At 34.9% G+C, this 23,782-nt stretch overlaps 2 protein-coding genes across 3 annotated transcripts in view; one reads left to right on the top strand and one right to left on the bottom strand.

The window, feature by feature from the left end:
• Nucleotides 1–13,189, bottom strand: part of LOC149086534 (uncharacterized) — a 55,296-nt gene extending 42,107 nt beyond the window's left edge. Inside the window, exon 1 of one of the 2 annotated variants that reach the window (XM_089256001.1) lies at nt 13,002–13,189. In XM_089256001.1, coding sequence (XP_089112127.1) covers nt 13,002–13,097 — 96 coding nt within the window. In that variant the 5' untranslated portion in view covers nt 13,098–13,189. The remainder of the gene's footprint in view (nt 1–13,001) is intronic. The other variant, XM_089256002.1, reaches the window with a different exon arrangement.
• An 8,847-nt stretch (nt 13,190–22,036) lies between these two features.
• mri (BTB/POZ domain-containing protein mrityu) lies at nt 22,037–23,566 on the top strand. Its single transcript, XM_089256003.1, has one exon. The coding sequence runs from the start codon at nt 22,147–22,149 to the stop codon at nt 23,410–23,412; it is 1,266 nt and encodes a 421-aa protein (XP_089112129.1). The 5' UTR covers nt 22,037–22,146; the 3' UTR covers nt 23,413–23,566.
• Nucleotides 23,567–23,782: the final 216 nt, after the last annotated feature.

Consider the following 23,782-nt stretch of genomic DNA (forward strand, 5'->3'; position numbering starts at 1 on the left):
TTCATGAAAATATTTTATTTGTAACACCGAAGAATTTGGTGATACCATCCTTTAACTTGGTTAAAGGTGTTGAACATAATATTATTTCTCCATGCAAACAATAATTACAATAATATTTTGTTATAAATGGATCATTCTCATGGTATTGAATAAAATTATGTCCCCCCAGTAGTTTCTAAAGTCTTTTGAGAAACGCAATCATGCTTGTAGCGTCAGCTCATTTGCATACACTGCTTTGTGGTTTTGGCATACGTAAAGCAGATGGAAGATACAGGGTGAAAAATGAAAATTTGATTTTTCTAGCAGGAAAAATGTTTTTGTAGCAGCATCCATCAGTTTTGAAACACTTTGAAATTATGTGCATCCTGCAGGGATGGGATTGCTGTTGACTCCTTTCGGAGCAGTTTTGAATCAGTAAATTTAATGTTTCGGAGCAGAAATCTGTGAATTTCAAGCAGTGTGCAGAATCATTATTACCTTTGTCCAAAATGAAAATTTTTTGAACCAAGATAATCAGATTATTAAATTTTGAACATTTTAACCAGTTATAGGGTTCCGGCATCAAAAATCAGTTTTATGTTTGATAAAACTTGCTCCCACTTGTAGGGTCGTAAAAATTATAAGTCATAATCCAAGCTGGGAGTAAGAAGAAAAAGTAAAAGTTTACAAATCAAACAAATAAGAATACATTAAAAAAAAACCTCATGACATTTTGTTGACTCATGACTGTTTTCCTCCAATTTCTCAAGAACACTACACATTTTTTTCTTTCGATGTTTGCAGATGAACTTGCCCACTTTCGATGTCTACAAAGTTTTTTCTCTTTATCCCCACTTCTATCATTTTCTCTGCGCAGTGTTCAGCATAGTTTTTGATGATAACTGAATTTCCAACTCCCTTTCTTCTGCTTTTAGTCTCTGATTCTCATTTGGTCATGGAACTTTCTTATCAAAAGTTTTTTGGTGCTGAAGTCTGTCTTGGTACTTCTGATGCGAGCTGTGAACAGCTTTCAGAAGATTGGCATCGACATCAATGTCTTTAGCATTTCGAGAATGCTGTACATAAGATTTTATTTGCCTAACGCCATTGATACTTTCAATCGAAAGATTTGATCTATGTTGCAGGAAATGTTTGTTCACAGTAAAGCCCCTCTCGTAGTCTGTATTTCCACGTGGGCAAGACATAAGGCTTTGACAAGCACAAGCAAAATTTTTAACTTTGCACTTCCAAGTTTTTCAGATCAAATATAGATCCCCAATACTTATCTAACCTTTGATAACTCACATATATATCTTCACACTGCAGAGAAATCCATTCATCCAAGAGAACAGGGATATCCGAAAGACAAACTTGCGTTAGCTTTGAAACAATGTACTTAACACATGATGAAGAGTTTTCCAGTTGGAAAATGGGATGCAAACACTTCAATTTTTTCCAGCATGGTGTTCTCAAAAGGTAAAACTTAGAGCAAGTGCTCGATGGTCTAGCACCAGTGCAAGTGATCTAACACCTAATAGAAATTTTTTGTTGAGAACATTCCCCTAGCTCAGCAAAATTAGATTCTATTTCAGCACCAACAACCATATTTTTCCTCCACTTCTCACTGCTTTCTATAGCTAAATTCTGAAGCTCAGCAATGCCGCTGTGGTGGTCGAGTGGTCATAGTGACGGACTGGCATCGCGAGGAACCCGGATTCTTCCTGGAATTCTCTTTCAATAATTCTGGAATTATTTCCTTTATTAATTATTTCTTTCACTAATACTGAAATTATTTCTTTTATTATTATTTCTTTCATTAATGCTGGAATTTCGTTTCATTAATTACAGAATAATCTTTAATTAATGCTGGAATTATAACTTTTATTTATTTTAGAACTGAAATTCTATCTTTCATTAAAACTAGAATTTTTCTTTCATTAATTCCAAAATTCTTTCATTAATGCTGTAATTACTCTTACTTAAGAAAAAAACTATTATCTGCACTCAGAAGGGGGGGGGGCACCCCCCCTCCCTTAAAAAAAGATTTAAAAAAATAAATTTTAAAAAAATCGTGCGTTTTGGGGGGGGTGCCCCCCCCCCCCAAACGCACGATTTTTTTTTTTAATTTTCAAATCACAAAAAAATTTTGAGAGAGTAAATATTTTTATATTTCTACATTCTCTCTACAATATCAACAAATGAAAGGCTAACATATGTTTTAGATTTCAAAAATAATTTGAAAATGAATGTTTTTAGGTTTAGCTTGTAGACAAAGAGCAAATTTCCCATGTGTTTGATGTCATTAATTTTAAATTTTTAAGTATTTTTTTCCCCTTTACTTAATAAAATTCTATTTCAGAAATATTCATGTCAGTTTTCAAGTCATTCTAACAATTGTTCTTTTTTACAGTGTTTTGAGATCAGAACCTTAGTTATAATCACCCTGTATATAGTAAATCACCACTAATTAATCTGCATTATTTATGCTTCAATAAATACATTATATTCACCTAATTTTTATTATAGTTTTTGCAAAATAGCTTCCTAATTAAGCATACTGAAAGTAACTGGAGAAAAAACATTTTCATATTATATGATTAATAACATTAAAAGAATTTTTTCAAACACGAAGTAATACATTGAGTTAAGCAAAAAATAATTAAATTGCAAAAGTTGATTTTTGTTAAAATGCAAGAAATATTTATTAATTAATATGGGAATAGTGTTAATTACATAAACATTTTATTTTAGTTAATTATTAGAAGTTTGAATGATTTTTTCAGAAATTTTATTGTTTTAATGTTAATACTATTTCAAACAAAAAAAAATTGGTTTTTTCACCAACATTGATAACTATACACCCCCTTGCAACATGAATGGCATATCTGAGTACTACAAATTATTTGGATAATTTTTCTAATTGAAAGTATTCCTGTAGGGTGAACATGGTTTGCCAGTAAAATAAGAGTCTTGCTACCTATGCACCCTGTACATTACATATAGTAATGTCTGTTATGTGAAATATTATGTTGTGTTTAAGACAACTCACACGTTGCTTCGTTCGCCTGTGTAAGAGAGGTCACATTATGAACCAAAAAGCCACTTGGAGATAGCTTGTCATTCAAAGACACACCAGATTTTAACGATGAATGTAAATCTCACCGTAACAAAATTATAATCAACAAATCGATAATGTTCTTATTTGAAATCTAATTATTTATAATTTGATTTGATTGAAATTCTGATTCACCCAAATTCTAAAAACTAATTTGTAAATAATTCAAATTTCATCCTGTACAGTAACTTAGTGACATTATGCCATCTTCAAGAGCAAATCTGATTGAAAATAATTTTTTATATTTTTTTTACTGTGTTGTATTATGTTTATTTTACTTTTTCGTTATTTTCATAAAATAAATTAAATTCAAACACATTTATACTTCAAACAATATTTGAACAATTGTCTTTTAACGGTATACGATATACACGCTGGTTGTTAAAGAATGAGATAATGGTTATCTGGTCGCATCCCTGAATAAGGGGCCACATATAGAATTTTGAAATTTCAGAGCTTCAATTCCCCTGTGGGTTTTCTCCCTATCATTACATACTGGAAATTGTGGAACTTTCACTGTTATCTACCAGCATTCAAAGACAGCATCTATGTGAAGTAAATTCATCTTGTTCCTACAAGATTACGAATGCACATTTTTTAAAAATCATAAAGGATTGAAAATACCATTTCAAATTCTAAAAATTATTAGCAAATATACAAACATGTGTGTGCCTAACTCTTACAAAGGATTCCGCTTTTAATGTTTTTTTTTAAAAAAAAAAATTATAAAAACATTTTAAGTGGGAAAACGCTTTGAATAGGAAATCTTAATGAGAATTACTTAGAGTCAAGACCACAAAATAACTCGTAAATTCTAAATGGGAATGTTGTAAGCAGTAACAACTGTATATTTGTTTTAGATTTAGTACATTTGTTAAATTCTCAGAGTTTTAATGTGCTTCTTTGCAAGATTTTTCTACTAGTAGGCAATGAAAGTAAAAGAACCTAGATTTTTAAATATTATTTTCAGAGTACAGTGTCTTTACACTACAAAAAACATGATTTATATGTTCACCATTTTGCAGGAAAAATTTTAACGTCTCTATGTTCAAGGTATTCGAAAACATGCCGCCTCATATCTGAGATTTGTGTGCTGAAAAATCTTGGAAACAAGAAAATGGAAATAGATTTATACTGTTCCATCATGACACTAGCCATAGGAACAGACATTAAAAGAACCAAAAATTTGAAAAACAGATGAGAAATTGTGCCATATGAAATTTATAATGCTGCTCTCTGAGAAAACCTAGAAATTTTAATCAGTGTATGAACTTGAAACCATCAAAAATACAGGAAAAAAATTAAACAGTAATCAATTCTTTTTCTTTTAATAATTTAAAGTATATTTCAATTACCAAATGAAAGAAAAATTGAATGTAAAGACAATGAAATAGAATTCTAGTTTCTAATATATGTATAATTGTTAAAGATATGTAAATTTTGTATTTACGAAATAACCACGATAAATGCGAAATAAATGCGATAAATGTGAAATTTGCCAATTTTGACGAGTAAATGCAAAAATTTGAATTTTTACTACTTTTCTGCAAAATATCGGTAATTTAAATTTTATCGTTAATTCTTTAGTGTGTTTTTAAGCTATAATTGTCACCTTAAAAGAATACGAAAATAAAGGATCTAAAAAAAAATATTTTTTAATTAGTATCAGACTCCACACATTACATGACTGCGTGCTTCAAATTATTAAACACTTCTTGGTGACAACATTTTGCACCACCGATACTGGGGGGTGTACCAACTTCTGATTCTTAATAACCAATCATCCATACGTAAGAATCGGTTCATAAGAATCACGTTAAGAATTGAGTAACCACAGTGTGATTGTTAAAAGTTATTCTTAAGGTCACGTGCCGATGGACAGGCCGATAAATTTCCATTTATGGGAAATTTCGCCATTGGCCAATCAGCGCCCAGCTAAAAAAATTAACAACAACTTGTTGTAGACAAGATGGAGAGGAAAAGAAATTTTAGAGTGACGCTAGCCTGAAAAAAATGACGGAGATTATTTCAGCAAATATGAATACGGTTTTGAAGAAATGATACTAATCATCCGATATGATTTAAACCTAAGGCCCCTTTCACACGGAGCGGACGCGGATGCGGGTCCGGAAGAAGTTTTAACAATTGGAATATACTGCGCCTTTCAGACGAGCCGAAAAATCTCCGCACCTAGGAAATGTTCATGCGGGTCCGGACGTCGTCCGCATGTGTCAAAACCTAAGTGCGGGCTCCGCATCCGCACATACAAGTTTTGACAATAGGTTTATTCGGAGCTATTCAGACGATGCGGATGCAGAGCGAATTCGTCCGCATCTTTGGCTACTTTTTGAAGGTGATTTTTCACGGAATTTTTTTAATTATTTGCCATAAATACCCTTAAAAACACCATATGATGGTCCCTGCTCATTAATATAATGTACCCACATACGTCTATCCCTCCGTTTCCTTCTGAGATGGAGATATAGCAACTTCAACTGCCTTTTGTCCATATTTCACAATTTTATACAATAAAACCTGTCAACAACGGCCACTGACAGGACCAAAATTATAAGCCGTTGTTCATTACGAATATTTAATTGACTACATACTTTAATAACTTTTAAATTTAATTTAAAAATTTTAATTTTTTTTTTAAATTTTTAAAATTATTTTAAAAATATAAATATCTGAAATACTATTTTAAATATTTGTTATTTTTTTAAATTTTTTAACCGTTAATTTTTTTAAACTTTAAAAAAATTACTTTTATTAAACAATGATATCCACGTACGTGTTCACTCAGGGCCGGATTAAGACGTTTGAAGACCCTAGCACTTGAATATTTTTGGTGGTTCCCCCGATACCTACAAGTTTATTTTACTCGATATTCAGTCTATAAACTTAAAACAAAATGAAATTTTATATTTCAGAAGTGAGAGTAATCTAAGGATGGGATTTCACTCTAAAAGGTTTATGAAAGTTATTTTATAAAACTTGAAAAAAGCAACTAATAAATTGCAAGTGCAACCGATAAATTTATTAGTTGCTTTTTTAAAAGAATTATTATAAAATTTTTATAGTGTAATCCGTACTTGAGGCCGGGATTATACTATAAAGTTTTGTAAGATATTTTATAAAAGTTGAAAAATTCAACCAATAGGCGCATCGGTTGCATTCAAGCAAATGCAACCGGTGATCTTAATGGTCGAATTTTTCACGTTTTATCAAAGAGCTTTTACAAAACTTTTATAGTGTAATACCGGCCTAAGACAGAATTGTGATGTGAATATTTCTAAGCACAGACATTTTGAAAGTCCCAACCCCTCCTTTTTTTTATACTTGCAAATTCTTTGATATTTGCTGAATTTTTTTTTTTTTTTTTTGGAACATCGAATGTTTTGGATGTTTTTGGATTGGATTTTTCGAACATTGGATGTGTTTTTGGAATTTTCTTTCATATTTTTCCGAAAAGACAGATTTTTTTTCAAAATTTTTTGAAAATATTTCAAGATATTTTCTCCCATCGACTACTTGTGAGGATCGGAATGGAGGCATCTTTATGCTCAATGATAAAAAACCACCAAAGAATGCCTCTAGGCTGCCTATGGGCACTGCATCAGGGGTGAAGGAGAAAAGTAATTACAAAAATTGCGAAAAAACAGTTTTTATGCACGAATTTCGAACTAAAGATGCGGGCGATTCGTCCGCATCTTCAGTGCTCGTTTGAAAGGGTATGCGGACCCGCGTCCGCATCCACTCCGTGTGAAAGGGGCCTAAGATTCATCCCACATTCACTGGGATGGATTCCTGCCACCCTCCATGAAGAGGGGCTATGCTACATATGTTATGGTGAAAGTGATAAAGAGCTGTTATTATATGAATAATCACCGGCCATTTCGGTAAGTTAGATTCATGATATATGAGCAAAATTTATCAATCACATTTGTAGGTCATTATGCATAATTGTCAAACTATGGTTAATGCGATAAATGAGTCATCGTTGTGTTTACATTATGTATGTAAGCGAAGCTAACATTACAAGACTAACAATTTTTATAATATGCTTAATGTTTTTTTAAATTAATTGTCATGGTGAATTGGACGTGGTGATGTAAATGTATTGCATAGCTGATTCGTGGTCATAAAAATGGTCATCGTTTCTGTAATGTTGGCTTTTTCACATACACCGAAGTATGTGAAAAAAACAAACACAGCAGCAGGTTAATAATGATTTTTAATTTATGTACAATTATATGTGAGATTAGAGCTTTATCTCACATATTTTATGGCAAAAATTCAATTTTCTCTCTCGTTTTAAACTAATGAAAAAATTTCAAATCTACAAGTTCCCATAATATGAAAAAAATTGTATTTACGACTCATCGATCATGATATTTATGGATTGAAAATTTGAGAATTATGCATAATCATTGGTAAATGTGATAAATGTAGCAAAATTTATCAAACTTAATTGAAATAATCCGATATTTTACCACTATTATCAACATATATGTGCTGTAAACAGACTAACACTGTTTTCAACTCTCCCACACAACCTTCAGATTTTTCGATAACTTAAAAAGTCTGACGAACTCCTTATTTGGAAATAAAAATGTATTGTTAATATTTTTCCCCATTTTTTAAAATATGAATCATAAAAAAAACTTCTATTAAAGAAAGAATTTAAGTTCTCTCGCGTAGAAGAAAAAAATTGTTTACTAAGAATCAAGCTAAGAAGTGGGTAGCCTTGGTTCTTAACTCTATTCTTAACTATGGAACAAAAACGATTCTTAATTAAGAATGTGGTAACAAAATTCCCTCTTAATTCTTAACTAAAGATCAAATACATACTTAAGAAGCAGATTCTTATTAAGAATCAGAAGGTGGTACATCTCCTGGGCGCATAAACTGAATCTTATGGGTGACACATACATTAAAAAGGATTCAAAGAATTAAATTCTGTTGTGACCAAGGTGAAGAACTCAAGAAAAATGAACAGTGCGTATTTAAGCTACCAAAAAGAAAAAAAATATCACTGTATAAGTAGGCTATTACTGGTAGCAAAATTCTTCCCGATGCTGGTAGTAACCAGGTAGAATTCGTGGTTCAAAGGTTTCATCTATCTGAGTGAATATATTCATAATATTGCTGCTTTTCTCAATAAATATGAAGACGATTACTCCAGCATAAGTTTCTTAAAAATAAGTTTTGACAATGAAATTCTAGCTCCTAAAATATGGGTTCAGTTGACTTTCGTTCCAGAGTTCTATAGGAAAATTATGCTAATTGACAATTTGAAAGAATCAAATTTTCCATTCACACGTTTTGTGGAGTAAGTTTGAAATCTTTTAGGCTCAAATTTCAAGGACATTTTCACGAAAAAAAATTAACAAATGAGTACAGTAGTCTCTCTTATCCGACATAAATGGGCTGGTATGTTAATAATTTTGCACATTACGAACATAATCATGTTTACAGCAAAACAGAAAAAATTTAGTGAGAAAATGAACTTACAGTTACAGGATATATATAAGTTAAATAAAGTACTTAAAAAAGTTCAGTTCTGTGATGATTTAAAAAAATTTTGATTTGAAAAAATGATTTTAAAAAAGCACACGATGATTTAAAAAAATTTTAAATCATAGTCTGCTTTCCCGATGAGTGCTGTTTCTTCACTGCCAAATCTCGCCATCTTTGCAGCATCATTATGTCGATTCCTGTAGCTTCTTCTTGTTGCTCAATGCATTTAATTGCAGTTTCTAGACCCTTAACTCTATTGTTATGTGAAATTCTGAAAGCTCAACAGTTGATGCTTGATTTTTTTTTACGGTGAGATGTCAGATAATACAGAAGGTCAGATAAACGAGACTCTACTGTATGTTGGAATTGATGAATGGCATAGTATTCTGCTGAAGACACAGCAGCAGAAAATAATTAAAATCAATAGACTTTACTCATGGCATCCAACTGGTGTCGTCTTAATGCATAGGTCCAACCGAGCACGGAGCAGAAATCTCAAGTGCAGAAGGGCCTCATGAAAATGAGATCTGGTTCAAATTATCAAAAGTAAGCATTTCTAGCAAGGTAGGGAGGGGGAGGGGCCTCAGAAAAATTATTTTAGCCGAGGACCTATGATAAAATATATTTTTTTAAATATATTTTAATTTTTTTTAATTTTTATTTTTTGTGAAAAAATACTTTTTTTTGAGAACAAATACGAAATTTCTGACCTGAATTTTTTTGCAGATAAATGCGAAATTTACTATTTTTTAAAAAATTTTTACGAAATTTACGCATCTCTAATAATTGTATACAGTCAAACCAGAGTGACTCATTAAACAGAGTAAGCCATAGCCATGCCAATTCCTGCCTGAGGACAATTGGGACTTCCAAAAAGGTGATTCGGTAAGCGGAGTGACGTGTTAACCGGGTGAGGTACTAACGAGGTTTGACTGTACATACACGAAATTAGATTCAAAGTCCAGGAAATGAAAATTGAATGTTTTCATTATTAATATTACATATACAGCTGATGCGCTTATAAAGTTCCATGTTTTCTCCCTTTTTAAGACTATTTTCATGCCCCCCACATCCTGGAACAGGGTCCCCGTAGGCTGGGATCTTTGGCAGGCCCTTTTATAATGCATTTATGGCATGAAAAAAAAATTATGTTAATTGTCCCGGGCATACACAGAGTTCTAACCCCCCCCCCCCTGCTTAGGCCAATGGCCCCAGGTCTGGAACTTTGTGGGCGCCAGGGTCCCAATTCTATTCATTCTCTATAAGATTTTCCATTTAAAGCATTTTCCCATGATGGTTTATGAAAAATGTTATGGGCGGGACGTTTATATATATATATATTTGGTAACTCAACGTCCACAAAATTAATTTTGAATTGCCCAAAAACGATATGCATTTCAGGGTTCATGAAACTATGAAGTATCCAACAAAAAGAAACCGAAAAAAGAGAGATTCAAATTCTACAAAAAAAAATTACTGAAAAAAAAATTCGAAGTCTGAAATTGTACAGTCGAATTCCGTTATAATGAACTCTACGATACTGGAGAAATCATTTCGTTATAAAGTATTTTCAGGTTTTTGCATTGTTCCTATGTAAACTTAGCTGGGGGATTAGAAAAGTGTTTGTTAAAAAGGGGTTTTCTCTATAATGGTATTTGTTAAAACGGGATTCGACTGCATTAGAATTGTCAAAAAAAAAAAAATTTAATTTTTTTGGTCCGCAAAATGGACTTTGAATTCCCAAGAGAAAGAAGGAAAAAAACGAAATAAATTCAGAGTTTGCGAATAAAATTATAATTTTCGAAAAATACCCCAAAAAAATCCAAGTCCACGAAATAAACATTGAAGAAAAGTGGAAAAAAAAGAATTCCGAAAACACACTAATTGCGTATGCATTAAAATGCCTGTTACTTTTTAACAACCTAAATGGCAGCGGCTATATTTTCACGAAAAAACCGGCTACTAACCAGTCTGTGAAACGCGGATAATACCATTTTCCAAATAACCACAGTTTTAGCATGCGCTTGCATGTTAACAGCCATCAGTGAATACTACCATTACAGAGCCACTTCAGCAATCTCTAGATGTATCTCCTTCAAGTGCTCTGGAAATTTTTACGGGCCACTTAAGTGCTCTGGAACTGTGCAATGCATCACTCAAGTGATCATAATTATATCAGGGATCACTTAAGTAATCTAGGAATGTTCTGCGGGTAACTTGAGTGATGTAGAACCACACCAGGGGTCACTTAAGTGCTCTACAATTGTGCCACATGTCACTCAAGGGATCTCTAAATGTGCCACAGATCGTTTAAGTGTTCTGGAACTGTGTCACAAGGGTTACTTAAGCTATCTTTGAATGTGCTACAGGCCTTAAATGCTCTGGAATTGTGCCACGGGACATTTAAGTGATCTGTAAAAATATGCCGCTTAGCTCATTTTTACAAAATTGGGTTTGAGGGGACAAGCCACATCACATAACCTTCAAGGCAACATTTGGTCTGTGGGTCAAGGGTTTACCATATATGGCTTAAAGGGTGGGTCGCAATGAATTTTTTAAAGAGCAATTTTGAGTTCTTGCCTTTCAAATAGCATTGAAATTAAGAGAAATAGACTATAATTACATATAAAAGTATTTTCTTTTGAAATTTTTTTTAAATGTTTTTTTACATTAAAATAATTTTCTTTTGGTTCTGGGGAGGCGCATGAGCCCTTTATGTCCCTCCTGCGTACTTTCTGATCCCACCAATATGTGTTAGGAGGTAGGGGGGCAGTGCTGAGACAAAATTTTGCTGAAAAGAAAGGGGGAGGGTGTCAAAAATAACTAAAAATTTACTTATGTAATACTTGAACGGCCCCGTACCGCAATGCAAAATGTATTGGAATATATGTGAATCAATAAATGACTGCAGGGCTCAGCTTCGCCAGCAGTTATTAGTCAATCTGAACTGCATTTCATTAAATGAGAAAGAAAATATAATTTATAATGCCCCATTCATTATAGCAATACAATTATACAGGGCTTTTGGCTATTATGATTATATTTGATTTTCCCAAGAAAATACCCATAGCCTTTGCTTTAACAAAACTATACCCTTTATACAATTACCAAAATTGGAATCAGATTTACACAAGAATGCAGAACTGTTTACAAATTTTAAGTTGGATGATGTCACTGGAGAAAGATCTTTGGTACGATTTCTGGACGAAGAATTTACCAGAAGATAAATTAAGAGATATAGAAGTCGACCTGTTTAAGAAACTAATTTTTTTTTCCGGCTATGAGAAAATAATTCCCAATTCTGAACACTATTCCATGCACTACAGCAACTGTAGAATGATCTTCAGTACGCTTTGAAGAATGAAGACCTCGCTTAGGAGCACTATGGGAGAGGAAAGACTTATTGGATTATACCTGATCAGCGTGAATCAGAATTTTGTGAAAGAATACCGTGAGATTGGGGAAAATAAAGATAGAAAAGTTTTCGGTAAATTCGAGATGAGTATTGCTAACAAAAATCCAACTCAGTTAACTACATGGTAGGTCCTCATATAACATTAGTATGTTAATATTAATAATAATGTTAATAATGATAAGTCTTTTAATAGTTTTGAGTTTTATTTTGTAAGAAATCATGTTTCACTCCCCTACCCCACTTCCTCGAAACTAATAGTCGATTCCTGTTATAGCAAAAATCTTGATTTAACGAAAACTTTTTTAATCCCCCAAATAAGTTTACATAGAAACAAAATATAATCTGGAATTTCTTTATAACAAAATTTCATTATTACAAAGTGATTTCCCCGGTCTCTTAAGTTTGTTATAACGGGATTCGACCATAGGCAGATATAGACTTGGAAGTCTGGGGGGAAGTGGCACGATGTCAATTTATATATACATTATATAGATGAGTCAACTCCACTATTGACCTAATGGCTAATCCCCCCCCCCCCGTATCTCCGCCCATGGATTCGACTGTATGAATTCCTGGTATTCAGATCCTTGGCAAAGCTGCCAAAACTTTGCTGACAATGGGGTGGCGGGGATCAAAAACGGGTAAAAAAAAATCTGCTGACGTAATACTTGAATGAACTAAAGCAAACGGGGTTTCAAACTCAGTAAGTGCACTTTCCCATATGTGTAGAACGTACCATTATATTAAGTTAAAAAAAAAAAATGTTATAACCCAAAGCCCTTTAATCGACCACGCCAATAGTGGTCACAATGACGAAGGGGATGTAGTACATTTATTAAAAAATGGGTCTGGCGCTCTATTTAACTGTTTCACGGTCAATATACTAAGTAAACGCAATTATTCATGATTTTTTATAGTGATATTTTATATTATGAAGTCACGACATAGTTACCGACTGAAAATCCCACCTACCAGAGGATAAACCTCTTTAGTCGTTTCCTTGAACTTGTATTTCATGCTGAAACGCTGAGCAACTCTCTTGAGCACGGGCTCGGCCACTTTTTTCATTTCTTGAAATTTCTTTCATTAAATTGCGGGCAAGGAAAAGCACGACATTCCCTAGTCAACTCGACCAATCATACTAGCTGAGTTGCCAGGTCCTTAAAAAATTTCCAGCCAAAATCCTCTTCAAAAGTAGCCAAAAAGTAGCCCAAAATATTTGAACATGTGCTGCCATCTATGAAGCAACATGCGAGCTACAGTTTGACGATATATTAGTCTGCACATGTGTGGTTTATAGCTTTTCTTGTTATAGTCCAGTAACCCCCCCCCCCCTTTTCCGTAAAAATATGGGGGGTTTTTTTTAACCGAATAAATTGATGTCTTTGAAAAGTTGCGAAAGTCAGGGCTACACATTCTCTCTCCTGGAAAAACGGCCCAGAGATGGCCTGGAGTAGAGGCCGTCTTAAAAGCATCATGCCCCCCCCCCCGGGCAAATTGATTTTGCTCAGCCCTCTATCCAGACTGCAAATATGCCTACTTACCAATTCACATGCTTAATCTCGCAAATCTTAACCATATCTCATTATCCTCCCGCCGCTCTTCATTCAAGGCCTCCGTGACGTGCCCGGGTTGGCCAATGCGTCAAGACGACACTCCCTCAAATTGTGCATAGGTGCCTACGAAATTTGGTACAATGATTTTAAAAATTAGGTATGGGCTTTAAATCCCAGACCAGATTTTTCACGGTCTAGTAAACAAAAAATTTGAGAAGAGGGTTCTCTTCTTGTCTACTCTTCTGGGTTCGTTTTAAGTGCATCCTGGGCCCCGAGAGCCAAGTGATTTTTCTGATTCCTAACATGGAAAATCCCCTGAAAAATACAACCACCTCTCGTTTTTTGGAGGTCCCTCTTCTCTTTAGGCTCCCGGGCCATGCCCTGGTGGGCCCATGTGTTATTACAGAACTGGTTCCTGGGCTTGAGCCCTGCCAGCTCCACGCTTGTGAAGGCTACGATTTCTTTCACAGGCTTCTGTGGTCTAGATACTGTGTTTCGCAACCGTCGGGTCAGAGCAACACCTATAGCAGAAGGCCTCCGTGCGAAGCTCGTGACATCACTGAAGTCTCCCATTTCCCTTACAGTCATTGGATATACAACATACTACTTCCCTTATCCTACATTGGATATATGATAACCGACCGGCCGCGGTATCATAAAGGTTGAAAACCACTATCTAGAGCCTAGGACAGTTCCCAAGTTTTTGTTTTACGGTCCCTTCAATTATTGGGTGGCAAAGGCATTATGGTTGAAAGTTCTGGCTTTCCATAGTTGGGTGAGATGCCCCCCCCCCCATCCCCTCTGTCTTGTCAGGAAGAAACACAACATGAAGTGGAGACTGAAGTGAAAAAGAAAAACTTCTTTGCTCGCAAGCAAAGAAAAATAGAGAGAAATTCGCCATGAACACAATTTTAGAAAAACCGCCCAAAAAACCGTCACCCGCCAAAGCCAAAAATTTCCCGCTGAACCGTTTTCAATCCAGCCCAATTTGGCGGGAAAACCGCCAATCTGGCAACTCTGCATAGTAGGGATGTGATGTGAGCTGCGGTTCTTCAAAAAAGAACCGCGGCCCTTCCATCGCATACGGGAACACTGAGTTATAAGTAAACTGTAAACTGGCTCTGTAACGCTCATACCATTAACATTGAATGTTAAGTGACTGTCCTCATATATTTTAGATTGAATAATTTTAAGACGACTGAGTAGTGTGTAAATTTTCGGATAGGAAGAAAATTTGGTTTGCCTCATATTCAAGTTTTTTCTGCTTCTGATTTTTTCGAAAAATCGCATTGATTTCTTATAACTTATCCAACAATTAGGACACGCCCGTGTCCGACACGGGCATGTCAGGTATTTACGAAATGCTCGTTTTTTATCAGTGAGAAGTGTACGCAAATGTTGATAAAAATAATGATTATACTTGAAACGTGACACTTCACTGTTGCAAGTATTCTGTTGATAGGTTAATAATTTAACAATGTGATTGGTGGAAATCTCATATGTAACAAAAAAAAGGAAAAAATATTTACAGGACAAAAACATTATTATAAATTAGGATAGGATTTTAACTTCTCAAAAATTATTTTAAAAACCAGTAAACTTAAAATTATTTCTTTCAGACATCCAAAATATTTTTCAATTAATTCCGAAATTATCTTTTCATTAATTCTAGAATTAATCGTCTTTCATAGTTTTCTGAAGATACTCTGCATACCCCTGCAAAAAAACTCCGTGGACAAACTGTGCGATTACGAACTCGCCAAATTACGAAGCGCGTAAGATAACCGCCAAACGTGGCAGCTTTGCTTATATAAGTCACGTGGTATACTCTGAGCACCTGTTCGGAAGAGCGCGTGAATGGGCTTTCGCCCTCTACTTTATTTCTCCTCGATGATCAGTACACCACCCCGCCTCTCGGTTCCTCTGTCACATCGAAATATTTGAAAGTTTGGTAAATAAAAATCATCGGATATTGACAGAAACGTTTCCTGTATACAAATAATTTCATATTCATGAATAAATCGTAATATTGAATCTTTTTTGTTACGAATGCTTTGAGCATTCCATTGCAATATATTAACAAATTGACTCATTACAATGAATATATAAATAAATTGTACATTTTTTGTTCAATTACTGTTCACTTTGAGACCCACCTCCATCTGAAACGTCCATATTATAGACAGTGTTATTCAAGTTCTTTGAACCAACAATATTCTGGGTCGAGGAAGTAGAAGTAGGGGAAATTGTATCTCCATACTTATTTGATTTTTTCCTTGGTGGAGTGACATTATCTTCTAAGTTCCGAACTTCGTCCACGCACGATTCAATCATCGCTTTCATCTTTGCAGCGATTTCCATTTTCAATGATTCAAACAGTTCATTAAATTCACTTTTTGTTATAAACGAACAGAAGTTATTTGTGATCGGAGAATTCTTGTTATTCAAACCCAAATCTTCACGCAACTTGGTAAACATGTCTGTGATCTCAGCTTTGGTGATCCAATTTGACGTATCTGGAATGTTGCTTTGCTGTATCGAAGATAATTTCTCGCTTTGAGAATTTTTTCGATTTTCAAAAATCTTACGTGCATTGGCTAATGTTATGTGATTGACACACTTAAAATCCAAAATTTTTTGTTCCTTTTTAAAGTAATCACATGATCTGTCACTCGCTGCTTGCTCTTCCATGCAATTACTACATTTCAATTTTTGAGAAACACAAGTTTCGGTGGGATGGTTTCTGAACATTTTCCACACACAACAATAGTGGCAGAACAATGCTTCATTGCATGGGTATATTTATGGCATTTTTTGCATTGTCGAGGATTATCATTAAATAGTTTTATGTTGTGGCGTTCAAGCCATAAAATTATTTTTTCTGGGAGGTAGTGGCCCAACGATTGAATGAGTATTGTGTTTGTTGGCTTACCTTTATACTTGAAACGATGTATTGATAGAACCATCATATCGTTTTCTTTCTCAATTTCATCAGCAACATTTCCTAGATCTTCTTCAACTTCGACGTCACGCTAGAGAAATCTTGATGACAATTCCTCCAGCATGAATTTTGGATTTACTGCAATACCCATGATGGATTTCAAGTCTAGAAGGTCACATGCTGTGTTAATGTTCGTTGTTTCGATTATTGGGTCGCCCTTTGCTGTGCATTTCACAGCCTGTAGTTCTTTCGATGATCGAACACTTTCGGATAATGCCTGGATGAAGACTTTCGGTTTCGACTTCGGAAACTTGGTATCAATCAGAACTGACATGATATGAAACGTAGAAAATCCTAGAAAGTCAGCTTTTTTTAAAATATCCATATGTGAATGATTGGTTAGGAAAACACATGGGTCATCCACTTCCATGTTTGTATTTTTTGATGTATCACCACATTTCTTATCTATCATAAAATAAATTTCTAGTTGAGAGCAAACGAAAGAGGGAGAGAGAGAGAAAAAAAAAACCACAAAAAAACAAATTTGAATAAATACGATTCAGACCAAAAAAAAATAAAAATTCTCTTTCAACAAAGGATAACCGGTTTTTCTCGCAGCGAACACTCGAGCGTCCTCCCCGTAACGTGGTTGAACGTCGAATCGGCTTCGCTTGCGCCGCGGATATATCTGCTTCCCGCTCGCTACGCTCGGTCGCCCTGGGGGTAAACAATCCCACTTTCCTTATATAACGCCGCCCGTTTCGCGCTTGTCGTTAGATAAGGAACTATCGTAAGGAACGTGCTAAGGAAAATTCCTTAAGCGGCACTCTCCCCTTTGCGTTGAGCATTGTCCTTAGGATCACGTGACGGGTTGAGGAGGGAAAAACCGGTCTTTCGGTTCATTCGTTCTTTTCTACGGTTCAGCTCACTATTCAACCAATCAACGTAAAGCAAAAAGTTTACAACTACTACTACGTATTAAAAATCAATATTTCTTCAACATTTGTGGCAACGATTGCTTTATTTACTTTAATTCCGCGTAATGTTTTCCTTTTTTTTCGTCGGCATGCGCACAAGTTTCTCGTAATTTTAATAATTTTCTTACTGGACAAATTTTTTTTAGAGACAATTCAAGTTTTTTTAATAGAAATTTTACATAAATTACAATTTTTTCTGAAAGATTATAATTTTAGTTGCTCATGACATTACATCATAGAGGTTAATACAGAAAGTGTCATGCTCAATCATGAGAGGAAAATATTGATTCCAGGTCTATGAATTTAACACGCTCATGTTTTAATGTTAACGATTCTCACTCAGGAAAATGTATTGAGATTTCTCATTCGTCCATCAAGTCTTGACATGTTGGAACTGTAGCTATTTCCCCCATATACGTTTGGCAAATATTGATTGATACTATATATTTTGATATCACTAGAACCATGTCATTCACCATATCTCGCAATAAAATTTTAATTTCTTTCCAATTGTTTCATTACATTTTTTGACAACATAAGTTATCAACTGCAGTGAATCCCGCTTGTTTTCCAAGAAACACTCATGAGAAACTAAGCAGGGAAACGCTTTGGACAGAAAATCTTGACGAGTCGACAAAAATAAGTCATTCTAAATGGGAATGTTGTTCGTTTTGTGATTTCTGCTGCATTTAATCAAAAACAAATTATATAACTCTGGTTCAGATAAATCAAAATTAACACTTCGTTCCACTGAGCTGTTTTCTATGAAACTAATTCTAGATTTATTGTAGTACAAAAATGGAACATTCATAAACAATTTTTCTAATTATAATCACAAAGAAAACAAACTCATTTTCTGCTTACGATCATGGATAAATTTATTAGATAAATGTGTGAACAGTATATCATACACATATATGATTGCGGCTGTGTGTGAATATACACATAGGTGCTGGTTAATAGTTGTTGCTTAAAAAACAAAAAATTTCTAGTTTTAACCATAGGCCATAACTTGTGTCATTGCCTTCAACATTTTTACCTGAAATGAAAAGGGTAAACTGTATGATAGTTTTCAGTATAGAACTTTGTGCACGTCATAAAAAATTCCAAAGATAAAAATGAAAAATATTCAACTTACCTGCGGTAAGTTGATTAATCCATCAGTACATAAGTACACTTCATGAGCACCGATTTCTGTCTTTAACAGGCATGTAATGTCTTCATTTCGCGACTCTCGTTTCAGTAAATGGTCAAGAACCTAATAAGCATTTCAAATAGTATATAACAAAGTACCAAAATATATAAATAATAATACCAAACATTTCAATGTATCAGCTTATAATGGAATAAAATAACATGTTAGTTGTCAACTAAAACAATTTGCCAACAAACTGCTAGTACTACTAAACCACATATACAAGTTCTGAGGAATTTCTAATTGACATGCCTTGGAAAGTGTTATGTGTATACATAAGTTTTTGTGTCCTTAGCAAATTAATTGCAATATATAAGGAATGCGTGTTTCATGCTCGACTTACTACCATCTATTTTTGATACTGAAAGTGATGATATGTGCTTCAATTTTTGTGCTCTGAGTACTATATTAAGGGTCAATCTGTTCTGTGGACATATATACATTTCAGCCCCCTCATAAGGCTGTTGTAATCTCTTTAATATATATATATATATATATTTGTTAAACAGGAGAAAAAATACACCTAGGAGCAATTGCTAATGCATAACCTACCCTCAAGTGTCAATTATACCATTTGAGCAACTACATTGAACACTTGTAAGTGTTCCTACTTAATAAGTATAACACAGTAGTACAAACAATTATTTTCTGAAATTTCTCTACAGACCCATTAATATCAAGAATTCGTTCTTTATAATTTATTATGATTTATGCTTATATCTCTTGGGGGAAATAATCTGAAGGACCCCAAACTTTAAATCCTTCTTTGCCAGTGATTTGAACAAGTTCATAAAACAAAATTGTACAAGCCAATTTTAAATACATTGTTTAATGCAAATGACATATATTATATTGTATTCATAGGTGCCGGAACCTAGGGGCTGAGGCCATTTGAGCCCCCCCCCAATAAATTTTGAAAGAGGACTGAGCCCCCCAAATAATTTCTGAAAAAACAATGCACTACACCTTCCCCCTCCTGCATACGTGCTCGTGTCACATATATACGGGACAACCAGCAAGTTTCAGCCCCCTCAATGTTTTCATGTCTGCATCTCTGATTGTACTGTACAGTATATCGAAAGATTTAATACATAACTGATAATATTGAACATTTTTCAATCTGTGTCTGCAACCAACCTATCACTAAGAGTGCTGCAGTAATTTAATGCTTACAAGTTCTGCAGAGAATGTGGACATGAAGCATGTGTGGTTTGGTAGTGCAAATGAGGATTTGCATGCAATTTTTGACAGAAGTATGTAATTGGTCAGGTATTTCTAATTCTGGAGGGGGGGGGGGGGCTCAGAAAAATTACTCGGCCCGGAGGTCTATGCAGCACCTCCTAGAGATAGTTGGTGCTGGTCTACGACACTCTTTAGATGGCACGAAAATATGTGCTAACACAGAAATATAAAATGTGACCTTATAAATATAGTCCAAACATAATTCATTATCATGATACATGTTTATATATATATGAACGAATTAACATTTGTGAATATAACTTGCATACATGATCATCTCCCTATCTGTACATAGAGCTGGAACTGGGGGGGGGGGGACAATCGCCTCGGGCAGCAAAATTTAGGTGGGAACAAAAAACACCGTTGTAAAATTGTCGAAAATTTTAAAGTTGCAGAGGCGGCAAAATTATGTTTGCCCCGGGGAGCAAAAATCCTAGTTACGGCCCTGTGAGTACATATTATACGAGGTCGGTCGGTAGGATTTTTTCTCCCAAAGCCTCGAGTATGTATAAAGCATCAATATTCATTTAAAATGTCATGTAAAGAAAAATAAAAAAAATTGATTTCATATCATAAGTTAGCCTACCTTCCACTCAACAGCAACTCTTGTCTTCGTCTTTGGCTCAAGCTCCTCGCATAGGTGTGGCTGTATTTTTCGTTAGCCTAAATATACTTTCTTTTTTTACATTAAATGCGTGTATCAAGCATTAATAGCGCGGAAAAACACGAGGAGAATTGTTTGAATCGAACATATATCTTCCATCCAAGCACACATCGCGCCGCCATTACAGAGAAAAAGTTGTCGCTACGAGCTAACGAGAGGGGCTTCGTTGTCGTTATACAAGGGAAAAACAATTTCCTTATTTAGGGAAAGGCGAGCGCGGAGTGCGGAAATTTTCCCTTTTTCGTTAAATAACGACAAACAGCGCGCGTAAGGAAAAAACTGGTTCTAAGGACAACGGGATTGTTCGCCCCCTGTAATTCAATAAGGACAGTTAAGGATAGTTTATTCGGTAATTAGTATAAATTATTAATTACAATTGTTAATAATAACATTTATTAATAAATATAAATTATTATTATTAATCTAACACTTATAATAAATCAATTTCAATTCATTAGCTCTCATTTAATTGTAAAATCGACAACTTTTGCTGCATCTCTATGCTATGACGTCTTTCAGATGCTATGACGTCACATGGAGCTGTTCTCACTCAGCTACCTCATATAAACAAGTATCACACATTGGTGAGAAAAAAATTTCGCCAAGTTGGCAGGAAACCTGATTACGGAAATATAGGCAGAATATGCATCTCACCTTAGAGGAGAAATAAGGTATATATATATATATTACCTTATATATAGGGTGACCATACGTCCCGTATGTCCCGGGACAGTCCGGTTTTTTTCCTTTTTCTAGCCGTCCCACCTTTTTGACAAAAGTGTCCCGGTTTCTCCCGTTTTTTACATGACGCCTACTTGGAGTTTTATTCTTTATTGAAGTCAAAGATTGAAGAAATTTTTGAACTCATAAATTATATTATGATAATTACAACTACAAATAACATTATTCTCCCATATTTGGTTTGGTGAACGTTTTATTTTGTGGAATCCACAGCAATTAGCAGTAATGCTTCGTTTCCCGCCATTGCGATTTTTCCGTAATTTCAGCAATATTTGGCAACATTGTTCACTTTTGGCGTTGTTCTTGGCGATAATTGGCGATGTCTCGTATTTGGAATCCGAATGTCCCGTATTTCTTTCGAAGAAATATGGTCAGCCTACTTATATATTTCTTCTCAATGCATCTCACACATTTGTCTTTTTTTTTTTAAATTCACTGCATTTTGAAATGGTGCTTCATTTCTCGCAATTGGTGACTTTTTTCTGATTTTAGCATAAGATAGCGACTTTGCTTACTTTTGGCCTCATTTTTAGCAATAATTGGCAATTTCCCGTATTTCGAAGCTCAATTTCCCGTGTTTTGCTCTAGTAAATATGGCCCAGCTTAGCCTTCGATAAATTTTTTAACTCAAACAGAGGATAGCCCTCAGGAATAAGGACCTGTATAATTGAAGAAAGAGAATAAGAATTTTTTGAGTAGTACCCACACAGGGAATGGCCCGAAGGCATAAAACCCTGTATAATTAAAGAAGAAGAAGAAGAGTAGTACCCACACAGAGGACAAAATTGTGCTAGGAGAAATATGTCAGGCAGAAAAGACAGCAACATTAGGCTTATAAAAGGTGCTAATCAGTCATACGAGAACGACAGTAGTAGTGATACGGAAGAAACAGAGACTTCAGAGGAGAAGCGCTCGAGGGGTCGTAAATGTGTTGCGATGCTACTTGGAGGAGGACCATCGTCATCTGGTAGTAGTAGCAACAGCAGATGCTACCATAGTAGTACTGTAGGACTCGCCCGCAATTACATTATAGACTGCTGTAATGCTGCTAACACAGAAACGTCCGCTTCTGTGCCTGCTGCCAATCATCAAAACACGTTTGATGATCGTATCACGTTGGTGGTGGAGAATACGCGATTCGTTGTTGATCCTAGCCAGTTCGCTGCTCATCCAGATACCATGCTTGGTCGAATGTTTGGTTCTTCGCTGGAGAACAATTTCACTCGTCCAAATGAAAGAGGTGAGTACGAAGTTGCTGAAGGAATTTCTGCGACTGTTTTTCGAGCTATCATGGATTATTATAAAACGGGTACCATCAGGTGTCCCCCTAGCGTGTCAGTTCCAGAGCTAAGAGAAGCGTGTGATTACTTGCTTGTTCCCTTTGATTCTCAAACTGTTAGGTGTCATAATTTAAGAGGTCTTCTTCACGAACTTTCCAACGATGGAGCCAAGCAGCAGTTTGAAAAGTTTTTGGAGGAGCTGATTTTGCCAGTTATGGTAACCTCTGCTCAGAGAGGTGATCGTGAATGTCATATTGTTGTCTTGTTAGATGATGATGTAGTTGATTGGGACGAGGAATATCCTCCTCAAATGGGAGAGGAATATTCTCAAATTGTGTATAGCACTGCTACCTATAGATTTTTCAAGTACATTGAAAATCGTGATGTTGCGAAGCAAGTTTTGAAAGAAAGGGGCTTGAAAAAAATAAGATTAGGAATAGAAGGTTATCCTACTCATAAAGAGAAAGTGAAATGCCGTCCAGGTGGAAGAGCTGAGGTTATATACAACTATGTACAAAGACCATTTTTACATATGTCTTGGGAAAAGGAAGAAGCCAAAAGTCGCCATGTAGATTTCCAGTGCGTAAAAAGTAAGTCTATAACAAATCTGGCTGAAGCAGTTGCTGATGAGGTGTCTGAAGGTGGTGTACCCACTGCTAATTTACCATCAGGTTCTATTGAGGGTGGTGCTGTTGCCAGTGAAGATGATGCTTCTGTTGTGCTGCCTCAGCCATTATCTCGTGAATTATATCCAGAAGTCCAACTTCCTGTTGATGACATTAATTAAACTAAGAAGTTTGTGAATTTAAACTGGTATTTATTGCACTTTTTTTATTTTTTGTTGGTGTACTAGTTTAGCTGATTGAATTTTAAATGTAGGAAGCTATGTGTGTATTGGCAAAAAGAAAGCTATTTAAACTGACATTTTGTATCATTATGAATTGGTGCATTTGACTGACATTTTGTATCATTTCAATATTAATTTTCATTCAGCAGCTTTAAGGGCAATGGCCCTAATTTCTTATGAATAGGGAACAGATGTAGTATGGTTCGCCACGGCTTTGACGACTTTTTCCTGGTGATAGGTCGACAAAACCATCATAATAATGATATGGGTTGCCGTAGTTTTCAGCGTCTTTCCAGTTTTTGCTGGGTGA

The sequence above is a fragment of the Pholcus phalangioides genome, unplaced genomic scaffold (genome assembly GCF_987345545.1).
Source record: "Pholcus phalangioides strain wild (caught in Gottingen) unplaced genomic scaffold, Ppha-v1.0 ptg000004l_1, whole genome shotgun sequence".
In the NCBI taxonomy this organism is placed as follows: Eukaryota; Metazoa; Arthropoda; class Arachnida; order Araneae; family Pholcidae; genus Pholcus; species Pholcus phalangioides.

Coding starts and splice junctions, on each gene's coding strand:
- mri (XM_089256003.1), top strand. CDS start 22,147: ATGTCAGGCAGAAAAGACAGCAACATTAGGCTTATAAAAGGTGCTAAT.